Genomic DNA, 24405 nt, shown 5'->3' on the forward strand with positions numbered 1-24405 from the left:
ATTTGATAGTGCCTTTGGGTTCTATAGCTAGCTTTTTAGTCTGGTTCACATACACATTTCTTTTATAGTAACAGTGACTTAATAATAAAAGGAGACCAGGAATTCTGGAAATTTATTACAGGCAGGCAGATAATTTATGAAAGCAAAATAGAAAGTTGACAGATTGCAATGGTATAGGTTGAATGCCTTAATTTGTTTTTGTTTAGTGTGTGTGTGTATGTGTATGTGTATATGTATACATATATATACATACACACACACACATACATATACATAAATGGAACCAGGCTTATATTTCTCTTCTTTGTAAAGAAAAATATTTTGCTTAGCTAAAGGTGACTTACTGACTTGACTTAGATTTATTGAGTTGGTAATGGTACAGTAAAGGATAAATCTAGAGTATTTTTATCTATATCTCTGAACCCACTTTAACCCTTTCTTGACTGCTTGGGAAACAAATGCAGAGGAAATCACTCCTATGTTAGGAAGTGGTGCATCTGGGTCTTGGTGCAGTTGTTGCATTGTGGGCTTCCTCCTCATGCCTGCTGCAGTAGCAACCCCTCACCTACCTCCCTACCTTGTTTGAAATGCACCTAAGACTTTGACATGCAACAAGAAGTCACAGGGTGCCCACGCAACTCTACCTCTGTGATTGTCTTACGTTTCTAATTCTTGAGATTTATGGAAATAGGTAAGATTTGTAACGAGGTGAATTGTTAATAGATTGAATCTTCAATAAAGATTTTTATGGATAGATAATTTTATAAAACATATTTAAGTTTTTAAGCTTTCTTCATTGGATTCTTTACTAAAAAAGAAAATCACTAGACATTTGAAAGGAATTCTCTGTATAGACTTTGAGTGTAGTTTGGGTCTGGGATATTCAGGGCATTCATGTAACATTAATATTCCAATACTGTGATTGGCAGCATTTTGATTCTGAGGAGGGTTCGTGAGTTCAAGGTCAGAAAGATTGACTTGAGCTATTCATTATAACCAATTATTCTGTGACAAATGAGTTTGAGATCAGGCTGAAAATTCTGTACGAAAAATCAATAGTTCTAATCAGGGCCTTTCAGGTCATTTACACCCCACCTTTTGTTGGTTTGTCAGGGAAGAGCCAGATAAAATCCCTGTGACAGCAGGGACTATATGGCTATTGCCATTTCCATTTGAAACATATTTTGATATCTTAAATGAATAGTTTAATTGGTTTCAAACTTGTAAATGAGTAGAAATTTACATTATTTCATTTTTAATATTCTGATAAGATTTTCCAAATTAGGTTTAGCTGTATAATTTCCCCCCCTCCCTAGAGGAAAGAGTTAAACTTGTTAAGCAGATTTTTGAATGCCTTCTTTCAAATACTGAGTTGCAAGGTTTGGGGGAAAATTGATTTGTTTGAAATGGCCACCCTACCACATAAAGCAAAGTGAACTGTGTTTTCCATTTTAGTTTCCTGATGAAGATGAAGAGACAAGGTTATATCGCTTAAAGATAGAGGAGCAGAAGCGTCTGAGAGAAGAAATCCTGAAGCAGAAGGAACTACGAAGGCAGCAGCAGGCTGGTGCCAGAAAGAAGGAGTTACTGGAAAGACTTGCGCAACAGCAGCAGCAGCACCAGCAGCAGCAGCAGCAGCAGCAGCAGCAGCAGCAGCAGCAGCAGCAGATCTATGGCTCGCAGACCTCCATGGAGCAAGAAGAACTGGCAGCTACACCATCACCTACCAATGGTAACCCACTGTTGCCCTTTCCAGGGGCACAATGCAGGCAGAATGTGAAAACCAGACTTCTCGTTAAAAACCAAGACATCACCACTGCTAGTGTTCAGCCCAAAGCAGTAAACTTTGTCCCATCTGGTGCTAACGTGCAGCATCAAGGGCAACACTTGAGACCATTGAAGCATCTGCGACAGCTGCCACACAAAGTCCTCCAGGTCAAACCTATGGATATGGAGGAGACCCCCCACTCCCCACAGGCAGCCAGAGTGACATCCCTTCAGGGCCGGCCTCAGGACACCAAGCCAGGGGTGAAGAGGACTGTCATGCACAGGGCCAACAGTGGAGGTGGTGGAGACGGGCCACATGTCAGCTCCAAGGTCAGGGTGATTAAGTTGTCTGGAGGGGTAAGTTGACACATTTTATGAATTTCTCTGTAAATTTGTTTGCCTTATAGGGTATTAGTCTTCATGAAAAGAGTTGAACGTGAACTCTGGTAGAGTCATGTAGATTAACCAAACCTAAGATTTAAGTTCTACTTCTGTATGAACCCATATTGTCTCAGCTGTCTTGAGTCTAGTGAAAGGCCATTGTGTCATCCTGCAGCTATACCTTTCTCAGTTTTGGCTTTTTTTTATAAGTAATAAACAGTGCTCTCATAATCCAACAAAGAAACTATCAAGTTTGTCATAGGTGTGCTTATTCCTTTAATTCACATACAGGAGAGGCAGAAATAGGCAGATCTCTGTGAGGCCATTCTGTTCTACAGAGTGAGTTCAAGACAGCCATGGCTAGACAAAGAAACCCTATCTCAAAAAAATTGTTACACACATAGTAGTTGTTTATAGCATTTATGTATGTATGGTCAGAGGGGGTGGGCCCACTTTTGAGCCACATACTTGTCTGTGTAATTGCTGTGCTCTGTAGCAATGATACCTGTTGTATGCATTTCACCTTGTAAACTGAGTTAGTGATTGACTAAAGGCACAACATTTGTACAGCAGAAAAAGGAAAAGGGCCTGCAATTCCACCCATGAAGTGCAGCAGTTTCCCTTGATGTATGAAATGCTATGTATGTGGTTTGCTTATCAATTAGCTGAGTATGAGAGAGAAAACAGAATTTCTCCCATGTGATTTAAGGATATGTCTATAGAATAATGTCAAGTAAATTACATATGTAGAATACTCAGTATCCACAATCCTGTTTTATCTGAATGTTTTCCTCCTGTCACATTTAACATCTGAAGCTGCTATGTTCAGTGGCACAGTAAAGTTTGTACAATGGCTTTCTAGCTTTGGGCATTTGTTTATTTATTTAAAAATTTTTTATTAGATATTTTCTTCCTTTACATTTCGAATGCTATTCCCTTTCCTAGTTTCCTCTCCTAAAGCCCCCCCCCCAACCCACCCACTCCCACTTCCTGGCCCTGGCATTCCCCTGTACTGGAGCATATGATCTTCCCAAGACCAAGGGCCTCTCCTCCCATTGATGGCCGACTAGGTTGGGCCTTTATTTTAAACTTGAAGGTTTAGTCTGTCTCACTGACTTAAAAGCTCAAGAGAAGATGACTATTGGTGGCAATAAGACTTGCTCACTGGTGGGAAAAACAGTGTAGATAGATGCTCTGCCACAGAAGTTAAGTATCTACCCATAGGGAGCAGCATTTTAAACTAGAAAGCATACTTCCTTTAAAAAGAAAAAAACTGTATGTACTTACAATTATTTCTTTGCTCCAATGTAAAAACAAAACTAAGACATTTAATATGAAATTTATTTGTGATTTTGCTTCATTACTGCGTACTTTTACTGCAAATAGGAAAAACAGTCTTTTGAATTTCCACTTAAATGGTCACCAGTCACTTTGGAATGGGTTCTATCTAACCTTTCTTTTTTTGACTCTTAAGTACTGATGTGCATTTCTAGCAGCTCTTCTACTTCTGTGTTGGCAACTTTGATCAACCTGATGAGTCTCTGGTGGTGTTCACTCTTTATCTTGAGTAAATAGTATTTCCCAAATACTACCTCCTCTAAGTGGATAGGAACTGTTAGTAAGAGAACATATAATTGTGGGTTCGTTGCAAAATGTGCCTAATTAGGACAATTCAGAAAGTTAAGTAGCTGTGTGTTCCAGTGTCTGGAACTATCACATATTTGACTTTTATCATCGCCTTTAGTTGCTACTAGGTATCAATCATAGTTGTCCTCTTCCTGGCACTGGCATCACCCTAGGGCTCAGCTCTGTGCTCTGCCTCTAAGAATCTAGCTATGAGTCTGTACGGAGTCAGGCATCACAGCTGGGCAACCTGAGAATGAGAGGAGGAGAAGCTTCTAAGTGACATCTGTGTGAAAGGTTTTAGTTTTTCAGTTCACTGTTTGAATCATGGCATTTTGTTGTTGGCTGAATTCTATTTTGCTAGAAGCTCTTGACTTCTAGTAGGGTAAAAGTACAATATATAGCTTATAAAGTTTCTTAAAGAAAGCCTAGTGTGTTTTCTTTTTGATTCCTATTTTTTAGGAGGTGGGGTGGTTTCTTACTGTTTCCTAGAGTGGTCTCAAACTTGTTACCCTCCTCCCTCAGCCTCTTGCATGCTTGGATTGCAGGCATGCACCACACATATCACACACACACATACACGCGCATGTGCACGTACACTTCACCACATATGTCTGTCTGTCTGTCTGTCTGTATGTATGTATGTATGTATGTATGTATAATCTGTTTTCCAATGGTCTTATGTGACCTTATGAAAGGGTTGCTAGACATGCCCTCAGGGATCACAACACACAGGTTAAAACTGCTGCTTTAGTTGTAGAGAGAGGTGTGTTTGTGTGTGTGTGTTCCTAAATAAATAAATGCAATCTGTTTGTCCTGTATAATGTTACTTGTATTTTTCAGGGCTGACCATTGGAGAACGTTTTATTATAAGGCAGAAGTTAGCTCATGCTTCCTAAGAGAGCTGTCTCCTTTATGGCTAATACAAAATCTATGTAACTAAATCGAAAGTGTTCAGTAGTTCCTTTTGGCAGTCACTCTCTAGCCAGGCTTTTTGACCAGTACTACTTAAGAACATGAGTCTCTGTAGTTAGCTCTAGCCAGCTGTTGCTATACCTCATACCAGTTGGGAATGACTCAACTTCTTTGGGCTTGTGTGTATGACTTATAACTTGTGAGCCTGCTGTGACTTGCAGTGGGTGTTTCTTGTCTTTCATAGCTAATTTAAAATTTAAATCATTCATCTTTGCATATTTCATTTTGATTTTTGAGATAGGGTCTCATGTAGTTCTGAATTTGCTATGTAGTTTGAATTCCTGATGTTTTTGCCTACATTACCAGATACAAGAATTAAAGTGGGTTGCCACTATACCTGACTTTCTTAGAATTTTTTTTTAAATTGTAAAAGATGGAGAGTCTGAGTTTAAGACAGTAGATTTTAGTCATTTCTTTAATTATGTTACCTTTAAAGATGTTTTCATTCATTTGTCTTCTAGTTGTTGTACGTTAGTTCTTTTTATTGAAATTATTTAGGTCCTCTTTATTAAAACAATTTCATCGTGGTAGTAGGAAACAATCCTAAAGATTTTCATAAGAATGATTTCTTGGGGGCTGGAGAGATGGCTCAGTGGTTAAGAGTACTGACTTGTCTTCTAGAGGTCTTGAGTTCAATTCCCAGCAACCACAAGGTAGCTCACAACTGTCTATACTAGGATCTGATGCCCTCTTCTGGCATGAAAGTGTCTGTACAGATAGAGCACTTGTTTACATAAAATAAATAATTTTTTTTTCTCTTAAGAATGACTTCTTGCCGGGCGTGCTGGCACATGCCTTTAATCCCAGCACTCGGGAGGCAGAGGCAGGCGGATTTCTGAGTTCGAGGCCAGCCTGGTCTACAGAGTGAGTTCCAAGACAGCCAGGGCTATACAGAGAAATCCTGTCTCGAAAAACAAAAAAAAAAAACAAAAAAAAGAATGACTTCTTGATATTCTGTGTACTTGTGATGGCTGGATCACTGTTCAGTTATGCCTGGAGGAAGATGCTGTGTTTCATATAGAGCTTGTTGTTGGCATCATATCTGGCATTGACTGCTCTGAAACTCATTTTTTATAGCACATAGAACTTGAAGCTCTCCTTCTCCAGGGTCACAAGCTAGCCTTCTGTGTGATCATCTGACACATAGAAGCTTCCCTGCTTTTGCTATAGAAAAACCCATGTTTGGGTAGTTGTCTATCTTGGCTGCTTCTGGGATTCTGTGCTGATGCTGTTTCTTCTTTCTCTTCATCATCATCATCATCATCTCAATTTTCTACCTATAAATGCTAGGTCTGGTGGCTGGGAGGAGTTCTAGAAGAAAATGGATGGCAGATTAAAGTGTTCCTGAGGCTTTAAAGAGGTCTGTGCTTCCTGCTGGCATTTGCAGTGGCTACTGTCTGTCTAGGGTTGAGCATGTTCCACTCACATTTTCATTCACTGTGGAGCAAACCTGAGTCTCCACATAACGAAGCAGTAGGTCCAGACATCTGGTTGGGTTCAATTCTGAGTCTTGGCCCTATTTAATAATAAAAGCAAAGGTAGGAAGCATCAAAAGTTTATTTACTGTGACTGCTGGGACCATCAGTCCGTCTCTGATTAACCACAGAAACAAACAGTTAAAACAAAGCCTTCAGCCTCTTCTGGCTACTGAGAGGTGAGACCCAGCTCCCTTCTGAGTGACCTTGGTTACTTGATTTACATCTTTGCTTATCAGTAAAACGTAGGCCTAGTTCCCTTCCGGGAACTGTCCTTTGGTTGGAGGGAGAAAGTAGAAAGTAGGCAGATACTTTATCCTGATCCCGATTATGAAAGATTTAGAAATTTGGCAGCAAACTAAGTAAACAGTTGTCCTCTTTGAGCACATGGAGAAGTGGGAGAGACTCAGGACCCCCACCCAGCAGAAAAGCCGGCTGATCAGCAGTGGGTCTCTTTGTATTTATTTTTAAAGGCTGTCCTACTATCCCGTGGAAGACCTCAGTTGATCTATGGGAGCTTGCTTTGGAAAATGGGGTGAATTTGTCCCTCTTTTTCCCTGTCTTAGAGAGGCAGTGAGGGTATCTCCGTCCTTCTCACCAGGCTTCCTTTCGAGACAGTGCGTGGGTCCCTCTTTCTATGGGTCACAGGCTAAATTTCATTTTGTTACATCTTGATGAAAGAGAAAATTTGAGGCCTTGCCCCTTTCCCACATCCGCCACGGGTTTCTATCTTGGACTGCATTTGCTCCTCCACCCCCACCCTCTGTCTCTCTGTCTTTCAATGTCCATTTATGACTGAGTAATTTCTCTTCCTCAGGTGGTTTATGAGAAGATTGGAGGTACAGAGTGCGGCCTTAGGCCAGAGGCACTAGAGACTGTAGCTACACAGTAGTACACCAGCCTAGCCTGGGGCCTCACCCAGAGCCATATGTTTGATTTCTGCTCTCCTTTTAGTCTGGAGCAGTCTCTTGGTTTTTATGTTGCTTGCCTTTGACATTTTAAAAGACTACAGTCTGTGATTTTTGTGCCCTTTGCTGTAATTTACATTTTATCTATTGCTTCTTCTGATATGTTTGAGGTTGTTTGTGTTTGGCAGGTTCGCCACAGAAGGGAACCTGTCCTTGGTGTGATTATGCAGACTTGCCCTATATTGCTGAGATTAGCTTTAATGACTTAGGTGAGGCAGTGTTTGCCAAGTCTTTCCTACACCTGGCCTTACCCACTGTAAATTGTAGTTGGGAAGGAGCTCTGTGTGAGTTCCCCCTTACCATCCAGCACTGATGTGTCCAGTTCTAGTGTGCCTTGTGTATCTGCTTTTACTTGTTCATTTTCTTAACTTTAGTCAGCTTTGTGAGGTTTGGGTTTTTCAGTGAACTGTCATTGCCATTATTTACATTGATGCTAGATCTCATCATGATTGGCTAGAGGGGGCCTCTTCCTATTGGCTTCTGTGTCCCTAGAGAACTCCCCATTGTTCTTTGAATGTATGCTTATTTCCCTATACTCAAACTCTTGTTTGATGTGCCTCGGCCTTTTTCTGTGTGGGTCTGGGGTGGGTCTTTTCTTTAGAAGTCTTTAGTCCCTTGGAACACAGATACCAGGGGGCTGCTGTGTTCATCAGCTTCTCATTACTGTGAAAAGGTGAGTAATTGGTTTGAAAGAAGAAAAAAGGTTCACCTTGTCTCACCAAGTCAGGTTTTGAGCCACAGTTTCTAAGCCTCACCTCTTCAGTGTTATACAGAGAAGGCCTTCTTTTCTCCTAGCAGCTGGGCAGAGGAAGAGAAAAGAGCTGAGGTCATCTCAAAAATCTCTCCAGTCATTAGCTTTCCCTGAGAAGACATGAAAAATTATTTGCCCATGGATCACAGTGACAGACCAAAATACAATTCTACCCAAGTCCACCTTGGTAAGCCAATGAGTTCACAGAGCATAGAGGAAGGGTAACTTACAAGGATGTAAGTGACCTCCAAGTTGTATCACTACCATGTCCCACTCCATTATAGACACCGACCTCATAAAAGATGCATCATGGAGTTCTACTTTTCAGTGAAGCTCCCATGTCTTATATATGCTAGCATTTCCTAAGATCATTTATAGCTGCAGGAGGGCAGGAAAGAGCCATGGCAGAATCCTAGGTGAGACTCTGGGACCATCTCTTCCATTACAATTACAATGACCTGACTACCATTATTTTGCCCTGGCTACTGAGCCATAGTATTCTCTATCCCAAGATGGCCTCATGTTATGCTTAAAAAGAAAAGTACCATATAACTGGGGCACTTTCTGATGCCCTGTTCAGTCTTCCAGGAACACCATAGATTGGAAACCAACCACATCTTTAGCCTTTGGAGGATATGTAAGATCATGGCTGTCAGTGGTCAGGACACCATTGTCTTTAATGCAGGTCTGTGCTTTGTTCTGGGAGTTGCAAAGATCACCAAGTTGCAATCATGGGCCGGCTGGGTTTTATTGAGATTTCCTATATCTTGAAAGATTATTGGCAGATAATATATCCATATATATATATATATCTTTTTTTTTCCTTTACTACATTCTATTTGAGTTATATGGTAGTCAAAGAGAAATTGAATATATTTGAATCTTTGAAGTGAGTCTCTTCTGTACCTCAGGGGCTAGCCAAGACCTGCTTCTGTGATACTACTAGCCAGGACATAGGACACTTAATGGGAGGGGAGGCTATCTGGGGACTTGCCCTTCAGGGCAAGGTCTTTGGATTCTAGTGTTTATGCATTTTGGTGAGGCTTCTGGCTGCCCCAGTTACTCAGGAAGGAAGGACATGCTAACAGCAGTGAGGTCTAATAAGAGCCTGCAGAGAAGCCATGGTCTCAGTTGTCACAGCAGATATGACATGAACTGAGGCACTAGGCATTTGAGCTGCATACAAAAGCAGGCCTGCCTTTGTGGATGGAGCTCTGTAGTGAACTGAGTACTCTGTGGATTTTAGTGTATAATAGGTACAAGCAGAAGTAAAGTGGGATGGGCAACATAGCAAGGAGACCTGGAGAAATAAATGGCTTCTGAGTGGAGTAAAGGAGTGGGTCTTCCTGGTATGTGTGTAGGGAGTGGGGTGTGTAACTGTAGCAGTTCCTAACTGAAGGAAGGGCATTGGGTTGAGTACAGAGAGTAGGAGAGACTGGAAATGGGCCTTGCATAGATTCTTTAGGTCTTAATTTTTAGAGCAGTGGGAGCCACTTGAAAGCTCTGATGAGTTGATGGTCTCACTTTGTTTTGCTGGCTTAAGGGGGGGGGGGACCTAGGAAAAAAGAAAATTGGCAGTTTTGTTTGTTTTCCAGATTTGGGGTTGATTTCTATTTTAAGCATAATATAAAGAGGACACAAGGCATAACTAATCACCTTACTGTTGAGGTTCTGATGAATAGAAGCATAACATTTAAACCCTCCAATCTTTGGTTACTTTGGTTACCAGCCTGATAGAGAGTTGCACACCCGTCTTCAGTCCCAGGCGATGTAGAATGTTCCACATGCCCTTCTTGTTCTCTGGAGGTGCCTGCCCATTCTTGAGCCTCTATTTTTTATTGCTCAGGACTGCTGCTGTTCTGGGATCCCTGCTGGTGCTTCTGCACATACTCTGCCCTGCCTGCTGACTAGAGCTTCCCATGCTTTAGAGCTTCTGGTCCCTGCTCTTGAAGGAGCTTTCTGCCTTCTCACCATGTTTGTCACTAGACCCTAGGACAGTTTCAAGGACATTAGAAATACTTGAAGCTGAAGATGTCTGCATAGTTGGGTTTCTTGTATCAACGAGGTGGAGAGGACATGGAATCTCTGCAAAACATCTGAGAGTGAACAGGATAGTTGTCCCCTAGCCTTGTCAGTGATATCAGGAAGTGAGCAGTACAGGAGCAGGGCCTGGAATAACTGGTCTTTACTGTTTATCTTTGCAGCCACCTGCTTTTCCCTTCAAACTCCTTTTCATTTGGTTTGCTGAACAGGATTGTTTTGTGAGATCTGTTTATTGTATTTGAACTTTAAAAATGCTCACATTTATTTTGGTAAGAGGGTGTGCCACTGTTTATGTGTGGAGATCAGAAGACTTATGGAAGTTGTCTCTCCATCATGTGGGTCTCAGGGGTTAGAACTTAGGTCATCAGGCTTGCCATCAAATACCCCTACCCACCCACTGAACCATCTTGTCTGCCTGCTGTCACATTTGCTAGTTTGAAACTGTTGCTTAGAGGACATAGCTCTGCCTTACTTGGTTGGTTCTGGCAGAAGCTAGCTTTGTAGGGCAGTCTGGTAGCACCTGGGCACAGCCCAGGTAGCTCAGATGGAAGTAGAACTGACTGTAACTATGGTCTTTGGTATGTAGGACAAGACCATGAATAGAGTTCTGAGGAGACTGTTGGTGACATGGGTGGGGCAGTAGGTAACAGATTTGCACTGGGCAGACCTGCAGGAACAAAATTGCCCCTGAAACCTGAGCTCTTGAGTTTGAAGACCCAGTTCACAGCCCCACTGCTTAGGAAGCCTCCGTATTAGAAAGGACCCAGAATCTCACTTCCAATACATTTTCCTTTTCACCTAGTAGATTTGTGCCATCTGCCCTGGGCATTGTTGTTTCTCCTCAGAGGCTATTAGGGTTTTGGTGGGTTTTGTTTTTTTACTTTTTTTGTTGGCTTGGTTTTTAATTTAAAGACTAGCTAATTCTTCTCTCATACCTAACTAATCTCAGAGTGGAGGATTATTACAAGGTAAGCACCTGAATAATTGACACATTCTCGTATAGTAAATAAAACACGTGTGCTAAGTGAATCCCCCATGAAGTAAAGTCCAGTAGTTAGGTCTGGCTACTCAAGTAGCTTTTGTCTTTTAGATTTGGTTTGTAGTTGTTTTCAGGACCATTATCTGAAATAATGGTCCAGATTTCTATCCCCAGTGTGCTTGCTGGCATGTAAGCATGCCTGATGAATGTAAGGTATTCTCACATCTCATAGCAATACCCTAGGCAAGGAGGTTAGGGCTGGCCTGTTTCTGTCCTGTCTCTCATGTAGTCCAGCAGTCTACAGAGAGAAAATAGAGTTCTACACATATGTGTACTTAGAAACTTTACATAGCTTGCATATCTTTTATTGTGCTGATCCCAAAGGAGCCTCCTAGAGATTGCTGGGATAGGCCTGTATTGTTGTCCTTAATAGAAACCTGTGCAGCAAGGGTTGTGGCTGTACCATCATCTACACTGCTGGTGACAGTGAAGTGTGGACTTATCAGAAGGAGAATTCATAAAGAGGCTGCCCTGGGACACCATGCCACTGTCCTTCTGTGTGTCCTGACAATGTTATCTGTCCTTTCAGTGCTGAGTATCAAATGTCTGTCATGAGTACAGAAATTAATTTAATGTCACCTGAAGACATGCAATTAATCTTTTAGAGGTTTTCATAATACCTTTACAGAAAGAGTTGCCAGTTTGGCGGATTTGGATTTTGGGGTTTAGAAGAAGATAAGGAAAATTAATTTTTCATCAGGGTTAATACAAGCTAGCAGGGCCACAAAGGCTGAGGAAAATGATTGGGGAATTTGTCAAGTGTTGTCACTCCAGAATAATGCTGCTTAACGCCTGATAGGTATAATCAAGGGCTGAGGTTCTATGGAGAGGGATTAATCAATTTGCCTGCTAGTGAATGCAACTCAGCGATACCACTTCTTCATGGGCTTTAAAGAATGAAAATAAGATTTGATCTGTCAAATTGCAAGAAGCCCTGACAGTGTCAATGGGCATTTTTATCTGTACATTTAAACCATTTGTTATAAATAAATTTGTCCTGCTAATGTTGATGGCCACAAACCTCATTTTTTGTAAAATTAAGCTGATAAAAAATATTCCCTGATCTTACTTAATTCAGATAGGAATTTTAAAACCAAACACTAGTCTTAAGGGACATTTTTATTTTATTCATTAAAAGACAGTCACTTTAAAGCAGTTCAACAGCATGTCTCTACCTGGTGGTTATGATGGCTGTAACTTCTTCCCCCTCATCGGCTCTGGATAAACTGCTGTCTATGCCAGAAGTTACAGCGTGCACCATGCTGCCTGGGGAGACTTGTTCTTCCTGCAGATGTGCTTTTATATGGGGACACCATCTGGCATCTACTCAGGGACACTGGTTTGCTTACATCTCAGCTACAGATTTCTAAGGTGCTTAATTTGAAACAACAGTATTTTAATACTTTTCCGACATAGAAACTAGTAAGGTCACAGCAAGCAAGATATAGGGTAGATTTAGTTTGTCTTGACTCTCATTCAGGTTTGTTTATGTGCATGGCTATAGATATAAGAATGTGTTCCTGGCAATGGCCCATTATCCTATCTATTGACCATTTTCTACTAGTGTTAATCCAGAGTCTACTAGTAATTAAACTTGGCCTGAAATTAGCTTTTTGTGTGCAAAAGTCCAGAATTGACCTCCACCCAGTAGAAGCTTGTGGAAAGGCAGACTCCTCATGGGACCATGGTTCTCAGAAGGTCAGGCTGTTGCCCCCTGCCTGTCAAGAACTTTCAGAAGTTTTTGTCCTTGGGGAACAGGAGATGCATCCAGGTAGGCAAGGCCTGTTCTAAGTGCCTACATTTTTCAAAATATAGGTGATTCAAAACTAAAAGAGTGAAGCCAGGTGGTGGTGGCATGCGCCTTTGAACCCATCATTTGGGAGGCAGAGGCAGGCAGATCTGTGAGTTTGAGGCCACCTAGGGCTGCACAAAGTTACCCTGTCTTGAAAAACAAAACATAAATAAATAAGTGTGATTTGGTTATCTCTTTTTGTGCATAATTGGAGAATTTCCATGGTAAAATGTTTTTAAATGTAAGTTACATAGCCACATATTGTAGGAGCCAGTGACCTACTTGCCCTCACTGGGGCAAGTGCCTCTCAGGCTGGGATCTGGCTGTCTACAGCTGTAGCATGTTATGGTTAATTAAGATTTGAATCACCTTGGTGTGAGATGCTTTTCCTGTCTTCCTAGAGTGGACTGGCTAACATCTTGAGAAAGGTTTGTGGGTGTTTCTGAGGGTGTTCTTTAGTAAAGGTGCCTTTTCCTTTTGATGTTGGTGGCTTTGTGGTCAGCATGACATGGGCCTCCCACTCCCCCTTTTCTCCTGAATGAGACTGAACTAGGTAACATTTTTACCTTAGCACTGTGCTAGAATCCCGTGGGAGAAGGGAGTTTTGTGTTTTTCTTTGTAAAAAAATGTCTCTTTATCAATTCTCTTGCTCCTTAGAGCTCTAGTCTTTGCTCCCTGGGTTTTGAGCCAGTTTGGGTATGTGTTTTTGTAGGATTGGCCCATTTCATGTAAGTTGACTGATATGCTGGCATAACGTTAACATCCTTTTCGCTGTTTTGAGCCACATTGTAATGGTCCCTCTGTTTTCCAGTTTGAAACATTTGTCCTCTGCCCATTTATTTTTCTTGCTCAGCATGGCTAAAGGAGTGTGATGTGTGCTGTTTTCAGAGTAGCCTTTGGGGCTGACTGATAGAGAAGTGGCTTCTCTGTGTCTGTTCTTGAGTGTGGCCTTCATTGCCCCTTACTCCTCTGTTTGGAAGTGGGAACCAGTTCCTCTTAAGATCTCAGCTTGTTCTTGGAATACCTGTAATATTTGAATTAGTTCACTTTAAATGTTTTTTTTTTTTAATCATTTTTTCTTACCATGTCTTCCTTAGTTCTGCATAGCCTTTCTTGTCATATTCCTCCTCCTCCACCCCAGCCTCCAGGCACCCTGAGAAAAGTGCCTGGACTCTCGGTAGCTTCTTATTGTCTTCAAAAGGACCACAGCCCCAGAAACTTGTGGGTCCATGTCTATACAGTTTTGTTCTAGGACAATTGCTGGGTCCTTTGGGGGAAGACGATAGTACATACACACTTGGTCCTGGCAAACAGTGCTTTGTCACCTCTTTTTTCACTGTGTTGATTCCACTGCCTCAAAATGGTTGTTTTGCAAGTCTGTGAAGTTTTAAGGAGACCAGACCTGGCAGTTTCTGCATGCTGCAGAGGGTCAAAGTTCTGCTCCATTACAAGAGCTTATCTTTTCTTGGGTCACAGTTATACTGGTTGCTTTTCCTTGAAGGCCCCTTTCTTCCATTAAGTGGTCCTAAAAGATAACTTAGGAGATTTTCTTTTTCTTTTTCTGTGGTTATAACAAAGACTGGATGTAGAAGAGAGGTTAATTTTGGTTCTCGGTTCTCTAGACTGGGAAATTTTAGAGCATGGAAACCAGGATCCCAATTGTGAGGGTTTCATGGAGGAAAGTCAGACAGATGCCTGCAGGGGAGAGGTGGGAAGGCAGGAGAAATGTAAGAGGCCAAGTGCCTTTTGACAGCTTTTGGCATAACTAACCCATTCTCACAGAACCATATGAGGGTGGAGTCTCTGTGACCAAAACACCTTCTAAAGGCCTTATGGCCTCTTATACTACTGCACTGACAATTAAACTTGAGAATGGTTGTGTTGGGGATAAACTATAATCACTTCTATAGCTGGATGGGAATGGGAGATGGATATCGACATGTACCTCTTTTGAAATTGTTAGCACCCATTTACCATCATGGCTGTGTAGCCTGTGTGAGAAGGTTACCAACCATCACCTGGTCTATGTCTCTTTACATCAAGAAGAGTACAAGTACACCTGTCACTTCTCAAGGGCCAGCATCCATGTCTACTACTGCATAATGTAGCAGGGCAGAAAGAATTCTTGTTATTTGTTCTTTCTGTCTCACTCACCAACCATTCTTTGAAACACTGCTGAAAACTGCAGATTGCTCATAGGCCCTACCCACAAGCTGTCTTTATGCTGCTGCTTGATGGTACATGGGCATGTCAGTCGTCATACCTCATGGTCCTCGTGGTCAGGAGCCATTGAGGTTGAGAGCAAGAAGACCAGGAAACGGGCTGTGGATGTTCCCAAAGCTCTTAGTCAAGAGCTACTTTACTTCTCTGGTGTTCACTGGCTGTGAAACCTGCTAGTGGTATAAATCCTGGGGGGGGCGGGGGTGGGGGGTGAGCTCCTGCAGCAGATCCTGGAGCCAGGCAGCTTTTCCATTTGTGGTGAGTTTGAGCAACAACTACAAAGTTAAAACTGGTTGTCAGTTTTCAACAAGAGTGTTCTTGGCAATACAAAATGAAGTAGTTTTACAGTGTAATCAGTATGGATTAGACAGTACTTGTGTTTATTGCAGCCTCTTTAAATGGATACATTTGTTTAAAAAATTTAATGTTTTAAATTTCAAAAAAATTGTATTTAAAACCTTAACCTCTGCCCAATGAGAAGTTTCCTTACTGGCTCTAGGGAAGAGGCCAATTTGGTATTATTTATGTCTGAAAAGTTCTGCCTCGAGGTCAACACTTGTAGTAAATGCCAGTGCCTGACCAAAATGGTGGGCAGACACTGATCTGCCTGCTGCCTTGTTGATTTCAGCAGGGAGGAGAGAGCGATGGTTTTTCTCACACAGAAGGCCAGCCCCAGCGGCTTCCACAGCCTCCGGACATGAGACAGCAGCCTACCCGCAAGGTGACGCTGACCAAGGGGGTTCCTCAGCAGCCCCAGCACCTTCCTGTGGGGCCCCACATGTACCCGGCTATTCCTCCAGGGATTAAAAGTATCCAAGGGATTCACCCAGCCAAGAAGGTACTCAAGTCCTTATTTATGTAGCTTTCCTAGCTGAGAGAACTTGGCATTGGGTGGGGTTTTTGGTGCTTGCTAATATTCACATTATTAAATGAGCTGTTGTTTTCTTAGTCCTGATTTAGAAAGCCTTTGCCTCCACTTATTTACTTGGTGGTACAACTAGAGAGTATGACTGCCCTGTACCTTGGAACAGCCACTGCCCAGTACAGACAGCACTGGCACCTCTATTTCTCTCACCCACTTGATAGCAGGAATGTTTCAAATGGAGAACCAGAGGTGTGCTTGTCCTGCCTAATAACCCCCAGTTTAAGGAATAGAGGCAAGGCCCTGTGGAGGTGAGGGTGTAGGTGAGGGTCATCTCCTCTGCACCCAGCCTGCCAAGGATCCAAGCGGCTCCCTGTCCCTCCTTGAGGAAGCCAGTCTAGTCACATTGTAGACAGAAGCTTCTGGCGGGAAGGCAGCTTTCTACCTGTCAGAAGGAGTGAACACAAAGTCCCCTCTACAGCAGTGGCACGTGGCTGAGGTGCAGGTGAGGCCAGGAAGAAGGAGACTCTTGCAGGTTCTGCTGTCCTCCTTCAGAGGTGGGGTCTGCTGGTACAGTGTTTCTTTTACCTTGTGTGTATTGTCTCTCACACTGTTAAAGAGATAGGAGCCCATAGATGACTCTGCTGTTGCAGCAGACAGATGTACACATTAATGTTAATTAAGTCCAGCAATCAAATGGTGGATCTCACAGACTGCTCTAGGCTACATTCCCTTTCACACCTATCCTCTGGCTATATGAAGAACATGACTTAAGAGAATTAAATGTGGGCTTGCTAGAGGGGCTTCACCTCCCACATCTTAGCTCTCCATTAAGAGGCCGATGTTGTCTCTCACTTGCTGGAGCTATTGTGAGGCTTTTTATAAGACTTTATATTAAAACCAAGTATCTGGCTGAAATCTTTACCAGAGTGTACATTATGCGACTTTCTGTAAGGAAAGCAGAAAACACCTTTGATGTGTCTCCTGTGAGTCTTTGAACTGTTCCCTTATTTCTCCAGAATATGCTCCACAGGAATGGTAGTGACCTTATGAAGATGCGTCTCTAACTTTGTTCCTCTAGGTTTCCATTCCTGTGGTGCCCACACATATTCTGAGTATCAACTCTGGCTTTGTGCCTTTCCTTGTGAGGTAGTGGGCTATGGTGAATTGCTCCTTTAAACCAAGTGCTAGAAGAGAATTAGGGTAGGACATGGGTGAGGTCCAGTGTGCTTTGGTTCCACTGTCTTCACGCCTAGCTAAATAATTGCAGAATTAGGTATTCTCTTTTTAATTGCCTCACCAGTTGAAAATGCTAGAAATGCCAGCCATCCAGCCTTTCTTCAGTGAAGGCTCTTCACTGGTTCTAAAATGTAGATGGCTTTGAAAGACAGTGCTTTGACTGGCAGATTGGTGTATGACTGTGTGATAGCTCTGGAGGTGATGTCACACGTGGCTAGATGAGGTCGTATGTCAAGGCTTGAAGATGATAAAGATAAACCTTACCACTTTGTGTAGAATCCCAGATGACTCATCACAGTTGGAGATTTTTTTTAAAAAAATTTTTAAAGATTTATTTGTTTTATGTATTTATTTATTTATTTTATGTATATGAGTACACAGTAGCTATCTTTGGACACACCAGAAGAGGACATTAGATCCCATTACAGATAGTTGGGAGCAGCCTCTATGTGGTGGCTGGGGATTGAATTCAGGACCTCTAGAAGAGTAGTCAGTGCTCTTAACCTCTGAGCCATCTCCAGCCCACAGTTGGAGATTTAACCCTGTGTATACCATATGTCCATTGGCCTGTGCCATGGTGGGAGAAGTGTTTGTTTGGCTAATTGTTGCCAGTGTTGTATCTTTGCGGCTTATCATGAATGAAAGTAATGCCAGAATCCCTTCCAAATATAGCTGTAGAACTTTGGGACCTAGTCTCATTCTACTTGCTGGTATTGCCCTGGTTAGCTATTAGGCCACCCTTTAAGAAGATCCTGTGGCTCACAGCATGTCCTGAGGGACCCTGAGCACGTTCTTACTTTTGTACTTTATTAGCCACTACAGGAGGAATCCACTCAGGTGTCAGAATGCATCTTCTTTGTCATTGCCAGGCCATCATGCATGGGCGAGGACGAGGAGTGGCAGGTCCCATGGGTCGGGGACGACTAATGCCAAATAAGCAGAACCTTCGAGTGGTGGAATGCAAGCCACAGCCCTGTGTGGTGTCTGTGGAAGGTCTATCCTCATCCACCACTGATGTCCAGCTGAAGAGTCTGCTGATGTCCGTGGGCCCCATCCAGGTGGGTTGCCTGTATGTGATGGCAATGCCAGTGGGTTATCTTTCCAGAACAGTGGCCACTGTGGGTTACATTTGTAGTAAGATGGTACTCAAGAAGAAAGATGCTAGTGCTTGCCTCATAGAGTTTAGGAATTAAACACTCTAGTAGAACAAATTGTCCTTTGAAGTCTGTCCTACAGTTCACATGTGTACAGTCACCTATATGTTTTTGTATTGGATCACATTTTATTTGTGGTAATTTCTCAAATTTTGAAGTAAATTAGCCTCCTAGTCTTATTTTCTGAAGCTGTGTCACACACTCACAGTTCTGGTGCTCATCTTAGCATTTGCAATACAGATGTAGCAGTAACTTACACTTTGTGGTCATGTCCTTTAAAATTGTTGGTCTGAGCTTGTTGCCAATCATATGAAGGATGAAGACAGACACCATTCCATATCTGCTATGAGCAAATGGTCTGACTCTACAAATGGTCTTCAGAGGTGTGCATGACCAGTAGAAAATGCAGGTTATACAGGGAATGTCACATTTCTGAGCAGAACAATTTTAGCGCTTGACTAAGCTGTTTCAGATTCCCATTTACAGCTGGATGTGGTAGCTCACACCTTTAACCCTAGCTTTTGGGAGGTGGAGGCACGAGGACCTCTGAGAGTGAGGCCTGCCTAGTCTACAAAGCAAGTTATGGGCCAGCCAGGGTTATATAGGAAGAAGGAAGGACCCTTTCTCAGACAGACATATGTCTACTTACTTTTAAGAGGTCTAAAAGTGAGTAGAAGAGAAAGCCTTCCAAAACTGGGCCTGGTGTTGAGAGATGAATCTTCAGACTTTGACTACCACTTTTACTAGCTGTGCGGAAACACTGTCTTTAAGGATAGGTGGTTTAGCTACTGTAATGGTGCACACCTGTAATCCCAACACTGAGAGGCTCACATTGGAGGAGCATAAGTTGAGGCTAGCTGGGGTATATATTGAGACTGTCTAAAAAGATGCTTTCTGAGTAGTTGATTGTAGTATGGGTTATTTGTAGGAACAAAATTAATAATAGAAGATTATAGATGTGTTAACATGTAGTTATTGTAACCAGAGAGTGAAAATAAGTACTAGTTGAAGATTCTGCTTGGGGAATTATACCTTGGTGTTTCAGAGTGAAATGTAAGGTCAATGTACTTGGGGTATCTAGTACTCACTGGCTTAGTACTGAGAGTTGGCCAAGAGGGTACCTGGTCTTTCAAGCCTTTTACTCAAGAGAGAGTGATGGTAAAACATATTTTAGTATCGTACCATCAGACCTGAGAAATGTGTTTTAAGGGGCCAATGACCCCACAGACACTACTGGTTTCAGTTAGCATGCTACTTCCTAACATACTACAGGTTCCTGCAGAGCAAAGAGACTAATAAAGGTGAGCAAGAGATACTGTGTTAAGTCTCCTGGTGTTTCAGTTTCACATAGAGAGGGTGCAGCTAGTTGAGACCTGTGAGTCAGACAGTCATTTGGGAGGGCCTCATTCTGAGAGCAGAGCCAGGTTAAAGCTTAGAGCCAAGGAAATAAATTCATTGTAATTTTGAGGCCCCTCTGATAGAACAAATCTGTTTGCTAGGCTCTGCCTGAAATTATGTTCAGAAGAAAATTTTTACCCCATGTACCTCCAGTATCAAAGAACAAAAAGTGACTCCTCCTCACGTGTCTCAGTGACCATGACTTCTAGCCAGCACTGGATGTGAGCCATAATGTCTCATTGCTGCCTCTGGCCAGACATTGCTCTTTTTCATGTTCTCTGTTAGCTTAGTTGTTTATTCTAGTAGTTCTATGGACTAGATTGGAATGCCTAGCAATTCTGAGTTTGTTTCTCAGTGCCACACTAACCGTCAGAAAGGCAACTGGCCAGAGCTGTGAGATAACAGGCCTGCTTTGCCATTTCTTAGTGTACAGCTTTTGTTAGAGTTCTTACTTGGGAGCCAGTTCTGCTATGTCTATAGAACTAAGAGAGCCAAGGCTCTGGAGCTCAATATGCCATTTTTATTTTTATTTTATTTTTATTTTTTTTAACATAGAGGCAGAGAGGGGCGGGGGAGAGAGAAAAGAGGAATAGAGGCCATCCATGAGCACGTGGAAAGGGGTGGGGGAATGGGCGAGGGTACAGAGAGAGCAAGAAGGGAAGAGCAAGAGCTCAATATGCCATTCTTATGCAGAGCCCCAGCCCGCCCTGGTGCATCCCCAAAATTCATTTACCCTGTGGTAAACTAGGGCAGAGTGCCATTCTTTAGATGGACGAGGGCACCGTCAAAAGTTGCCTTCCAGAAAGGCACAGGCAAAGCAATTGTTTTCACCTGTGGTTACCTGTGTTCGGCTCTGAGTATCACACTAGAGGGTGGACATGTTGCCCCCTAGCTGATTGAGGAGCACCACTTAGTACAGGTGCCCAGGGAGACCATGGAGGACTGGGGACTTGCCTTCATGCTTGAACCAACATCCTAGACTCCTATTCTATATAGAAACTCATGACATGCTTTTATTTTACATCACAGTTGGCAGTAGTTAATCGTCTTTGTTTGCTTCCCCTAGAGTTTACAGATGCTTCCCCAGCAGCGGAAAGCCATAGCAAAGTTCAAGGAGCCAGCCCACGCACTAGCGTTTCAACAGAAATTCCACAGGTATCCTCTGTGTTCTATAGTTGATGACTTGGGGAAGAGGAGGGTGCTGTGCTGTGCTGTGCTGTGCTGTGCTGTGCTGTGCTGTGCTGTGCAAAACAAGATCAGATTCCCAAATCCTTTCTATAAACTGTTTAAATTGTTTGGAGAGGCCCCATCTACTTCCTTCCATGCACCTTGGTTAATTGCTGTCATAAGAGTTTGTGTTAACTGTCTTTTCAAATTTCCACAGGCACATGATTGATCTGTCCCACATAAATGTGGCCCTGATTGTGGAGTGATCTTGAATGGTAATATCTGACCTCATGCTGCACACACTGTGGAATTTCTTCAAGGAAGCTGTAGGTCGGTGCAGGATCCCCAGAAGTGCAGGTCTCTCCAGTCTGCAGTTTGCCAACTTGTCTGCGTGCCAGCCAGCCACAGGGTGATTCCAGAAGAGAGCTATTTAAACTGGTGGACATGGGATTGGAGTCTGGTGTTAGATTGTTTTGAATTCTGTTGTCCACAAGAACTCTGTTCTCGTGTTCTTTTGTTTCCGAGTGCTTATAATGCATGTAGACCTTGTTCTTCATGATCCTGCTATGTGATTGGTCACAGAGTTTTAGATTCAGGAAAGAATGTTACCAGCTCAAATTTCGAGGATTTTTTTTTTCCACAGCAAAGAATATTTGATAATGGTTGCACTTATCTTCAGTACAGGCTAGAAAAGAGTTCTCAACCAGGCTTAACTGGAGTGGTCTCAGAAAGCCATCAACAGGCTCTGGTAAAACGTAGGTAAAAATGGTTGATTATGATTGACACTCACCTGCCCTGGAAAGCCAGGGTGTGAGATGGGTGTCTGGGAATGGTGCCATGGAAGTGGCGATTCTGCTTCTTATAAATACCTCCAAAGTGCCACCTGTTTCAGCAGAAACGCTCAGATTGCTAGCTAGGCAAGCACTGGGCACTCCAGAGCCAGTGGCTCTGCCACCCTGCAGGCAGCCCTCTTGGCCTAGTTTTCCTGGCATAGGGTGAGGCACAGCTTGAAAGGTGGTCAGACCTGCTTGGGCTTCTTTGCTTTTCAAATGTCCTAGCTCTGTAGTTTGTGCTGTCATTGGTTTGATTGTCTCACTGTCCTTCAGGGCTCTGAGTTTCCTTTGGGCTGCCTTTCTATCACATTTGTGAAGGATGGATTTCTCAGCAAGGCTGATGCTGCCCAAGATAAGTATATCTGTCCACATTAGTCATTTTAGTCGATTCCAACAGGTGAGACTTGCTTTCTACAAACATCCCTTAGAAGTCCATGCTGGGCAGACATTGAACACAGTGCCTTATTATGTTTCTCCCTTGAATGCTTCAGTGTTTTGAGTCATACTCTAGAATGGACTGACACTAGGACACACTCAGGACTTTTTTAGTTGTATTTTATACCTGTGATTTTATCTCACATATCTTGGTAGGATGGAGGAAGACAGAGGTCTGTTGTCATCTACTGTCGCTGGGTAATAAGGAGGGAGCTCTGGACTCAAAGCAGCTGGCTTCCACAGCTGAAGTTTTACATTACGTTTTCAATTAAGTTGCCAACGTTTTAACAACTGGAGAATGGTATTCCAGGCCCCAAGAAACTTTGCGTTAGGATTGATTCTGAGATGACACTCTGTGCTGGCAAGGAGCATTGGGGGACACAGTTGTTGTTTGGTATCCAGGCAGTTGAGCTGAGGCATTCATAGGATGTCTTAGAAGACATTGTGGTATGGTGCCACCTCTGACCACGAAGCCTCTTCCTCACGCCTGCTTGGTACACTAAGGGCCAGCCCTGCAGGGGCTGTACCCAGCTTGGCCTTAGCCCATCCAAGTGCTGTCAACTGGTCTCCCACTGTCACTTCCACTCATTTCATTTGGACACAGGAAATGTTGATAGATATTTCGTTAAATTGGTGAGTTTGGTAATATGTTAGCTCTCATTGGACAAGATAGACGCCATGTAGGAGGTTGAGGGTTAGGACACAGTAAAATGAATTTAACAGTTTCGCTGCTTTCACAAATAGTTTTGAGTGCTGGGTTCTTAAAACCCAATTATGCATTTTTGTCTGAAGTAGGCACTGAAGCATTGAAGTCAGGTAAGGAGACATCCTCTTCGACACCACTGTTGGCCGAGGAGCTCAGGGCCACTTTGAGTGTGGTGAGATACCCAGGAACACGTGTGCCCACAGCTGAAGTTTTACATTACGTTTTCAATTAAGTTGCCAACGTTTTAACATCTGGCACACACATGAGCCTACACACATGAGCCAGTTTTTCCTTATTGTAGTGTCCTGTGAGACAGACCAGCTCCAAGCACTGCTTAGAACAACTGCTCACTCTGACCTTGCTACACATCCATTTGGGGTGGACTATCAGACCAGGCAAGCCAGTCCTAAAGGCTTCTGTGAAGGAAACCACAGAAAGTGAAAGAAGCAGAATTAGAAAGAGCATTCCCCACTTACATTGTCCTTCTCACAGGGAAGTCAGACGGTGGAAGATCTGCTGCAACCATTATCTCTGTTCTTTGTGTATCATGCATTTAAAATGAGATGGAAAAGCATTAGCATACTGTGTAAATATGGACCTTTTCAGATTAAAACGTTAATGGAAATGCTTTTAACTCAAACAGCAACATCTTAGCTATTTGTTAGTTCTCTTTTGTTGTCTTATCAAAGTTTAATGGAGACACTTTCATAATTGTTGTTGTGTGTACATTTGATTTTCATAAAGATGGTAGTAAGTCAATGCATTAACCCTCATCTGTGTATTATTTGTTCACAAGTTCCAGAGGTTGAAGGACTGAGGTAGAGAGTAGGGGTGGGGACAAGGTACTTTCCCTCTCTCTGCCTTGTTTATTTTGTACTGTAATGAATGTGAGTCACTCAGCTGCTTACCTGAACATAACCTTATGCTGCCCTTGGCTTGGCCACATTTGTTAAATCCTTATTATATTGATACTCTTCTTGAGGAGGAAATCTCACCTTTTCTTTTTCAAAAGAGATTCTGAGGCAGTCCCCCACCCAATCCAAATAGGCAGCTTCTTGTGCAGGTCCTGTGCCCATGGCTTGCTGTGGAGGAGTGTGGCTGATGGCGTGGGAGGTGGGTTTTCCATAACCATTTCCATTTGGGTAGTTCTCATGTGATATGCAACGGTCCAAGATGGTTGTCTGAATCAGGATAGAACACCCATTAGTCATTTTCCCCCCACCAAGCAGCATTCTGCCTGATGCAGGTAGAAGGCTTTGCTGCTCATGGAAGCTGGTAGGGAACCTAAAAGGCATGGGAGGGAGGACTGGACAGTGGTCACTCCGGTGGGTAAGGAGAGTCTTATAGGATGGAATGTTAGTGATGTACACCTCTGATGGGACTCCAAAGGGTGGTCCTTCACTTAGGTGTAGAGCCCCACAGATGGACATGTGAGGGAATTCTTGGGGTGACATAAGCTAGATAAAGGGCCTTTCTTGGAGAACTAGGCTTAAGGAATATCCCTGTCTTCTGTCTTTTGGTTTTTGTTTGTTTGTCCTTTATTTTCTTGTGGCATTATTAGGCAGGTAAGCTTGATG

At 42.8% G+C, this 24405-nt stretch overlaps 1 protein-coding gene across 4 annotated transcripts in view; it reads left to right on the plus strand.

Moving 5' to 3' along the window:
- Rbm33 (RNA binding motif protein 33) overlaps window positions 1–23587 on the plus strand; it is a 99597-nt gene extending 76010 nt beyond the window's left edge. For 2 of the 4 annotated variants that reach the window (XM_029477709.1, XM_021161824.2), the window contains 5 exons: window positions 1456–2124; window positions 15666–15872; window positions 18005–18193; window positions 20754–20842; window positions 21072–23587. In XM_029477709.1, coding sequence (XP_029333569.1) covers window positions 1456–2124; window positions 15666–15872; window positions 18005–18193; window positions 20754–20842; window positions 21072–21120 — 1203 coding nt within the window. In that variant the 3' untranslated portion in view covers window positions 21121–23587. Of the gene's footprint in view, window positions 1–1455; window positions 2125–15662; window positions 15873–18004; window positions 18194–20753; window positions 20843–21071 lie in introns of all 4 variants that reach the window. The other 2 variants (XM_029477708.1, XM_021161823.2) reach the window with 1 other exon arrangement.
- The last annotated feature ends 818 nt before the right edge of the window (window positions 23588–24405 follow it).

The sequence above is a fragment of the Mus caroli genome, chromosome 5 (genome assembly GCF_900094665.2).
Source record: "Mus caroli chromosome 5, CAROLI_EIJ_v1.1, whole genome shotgun sequence".
In the NCBI taxonomy this organism is placed as follows: Eukaryota; Metazoa; Chordata; class Mammalia; order Rodentia; family Muridae; genus Mus; species Mus caroli.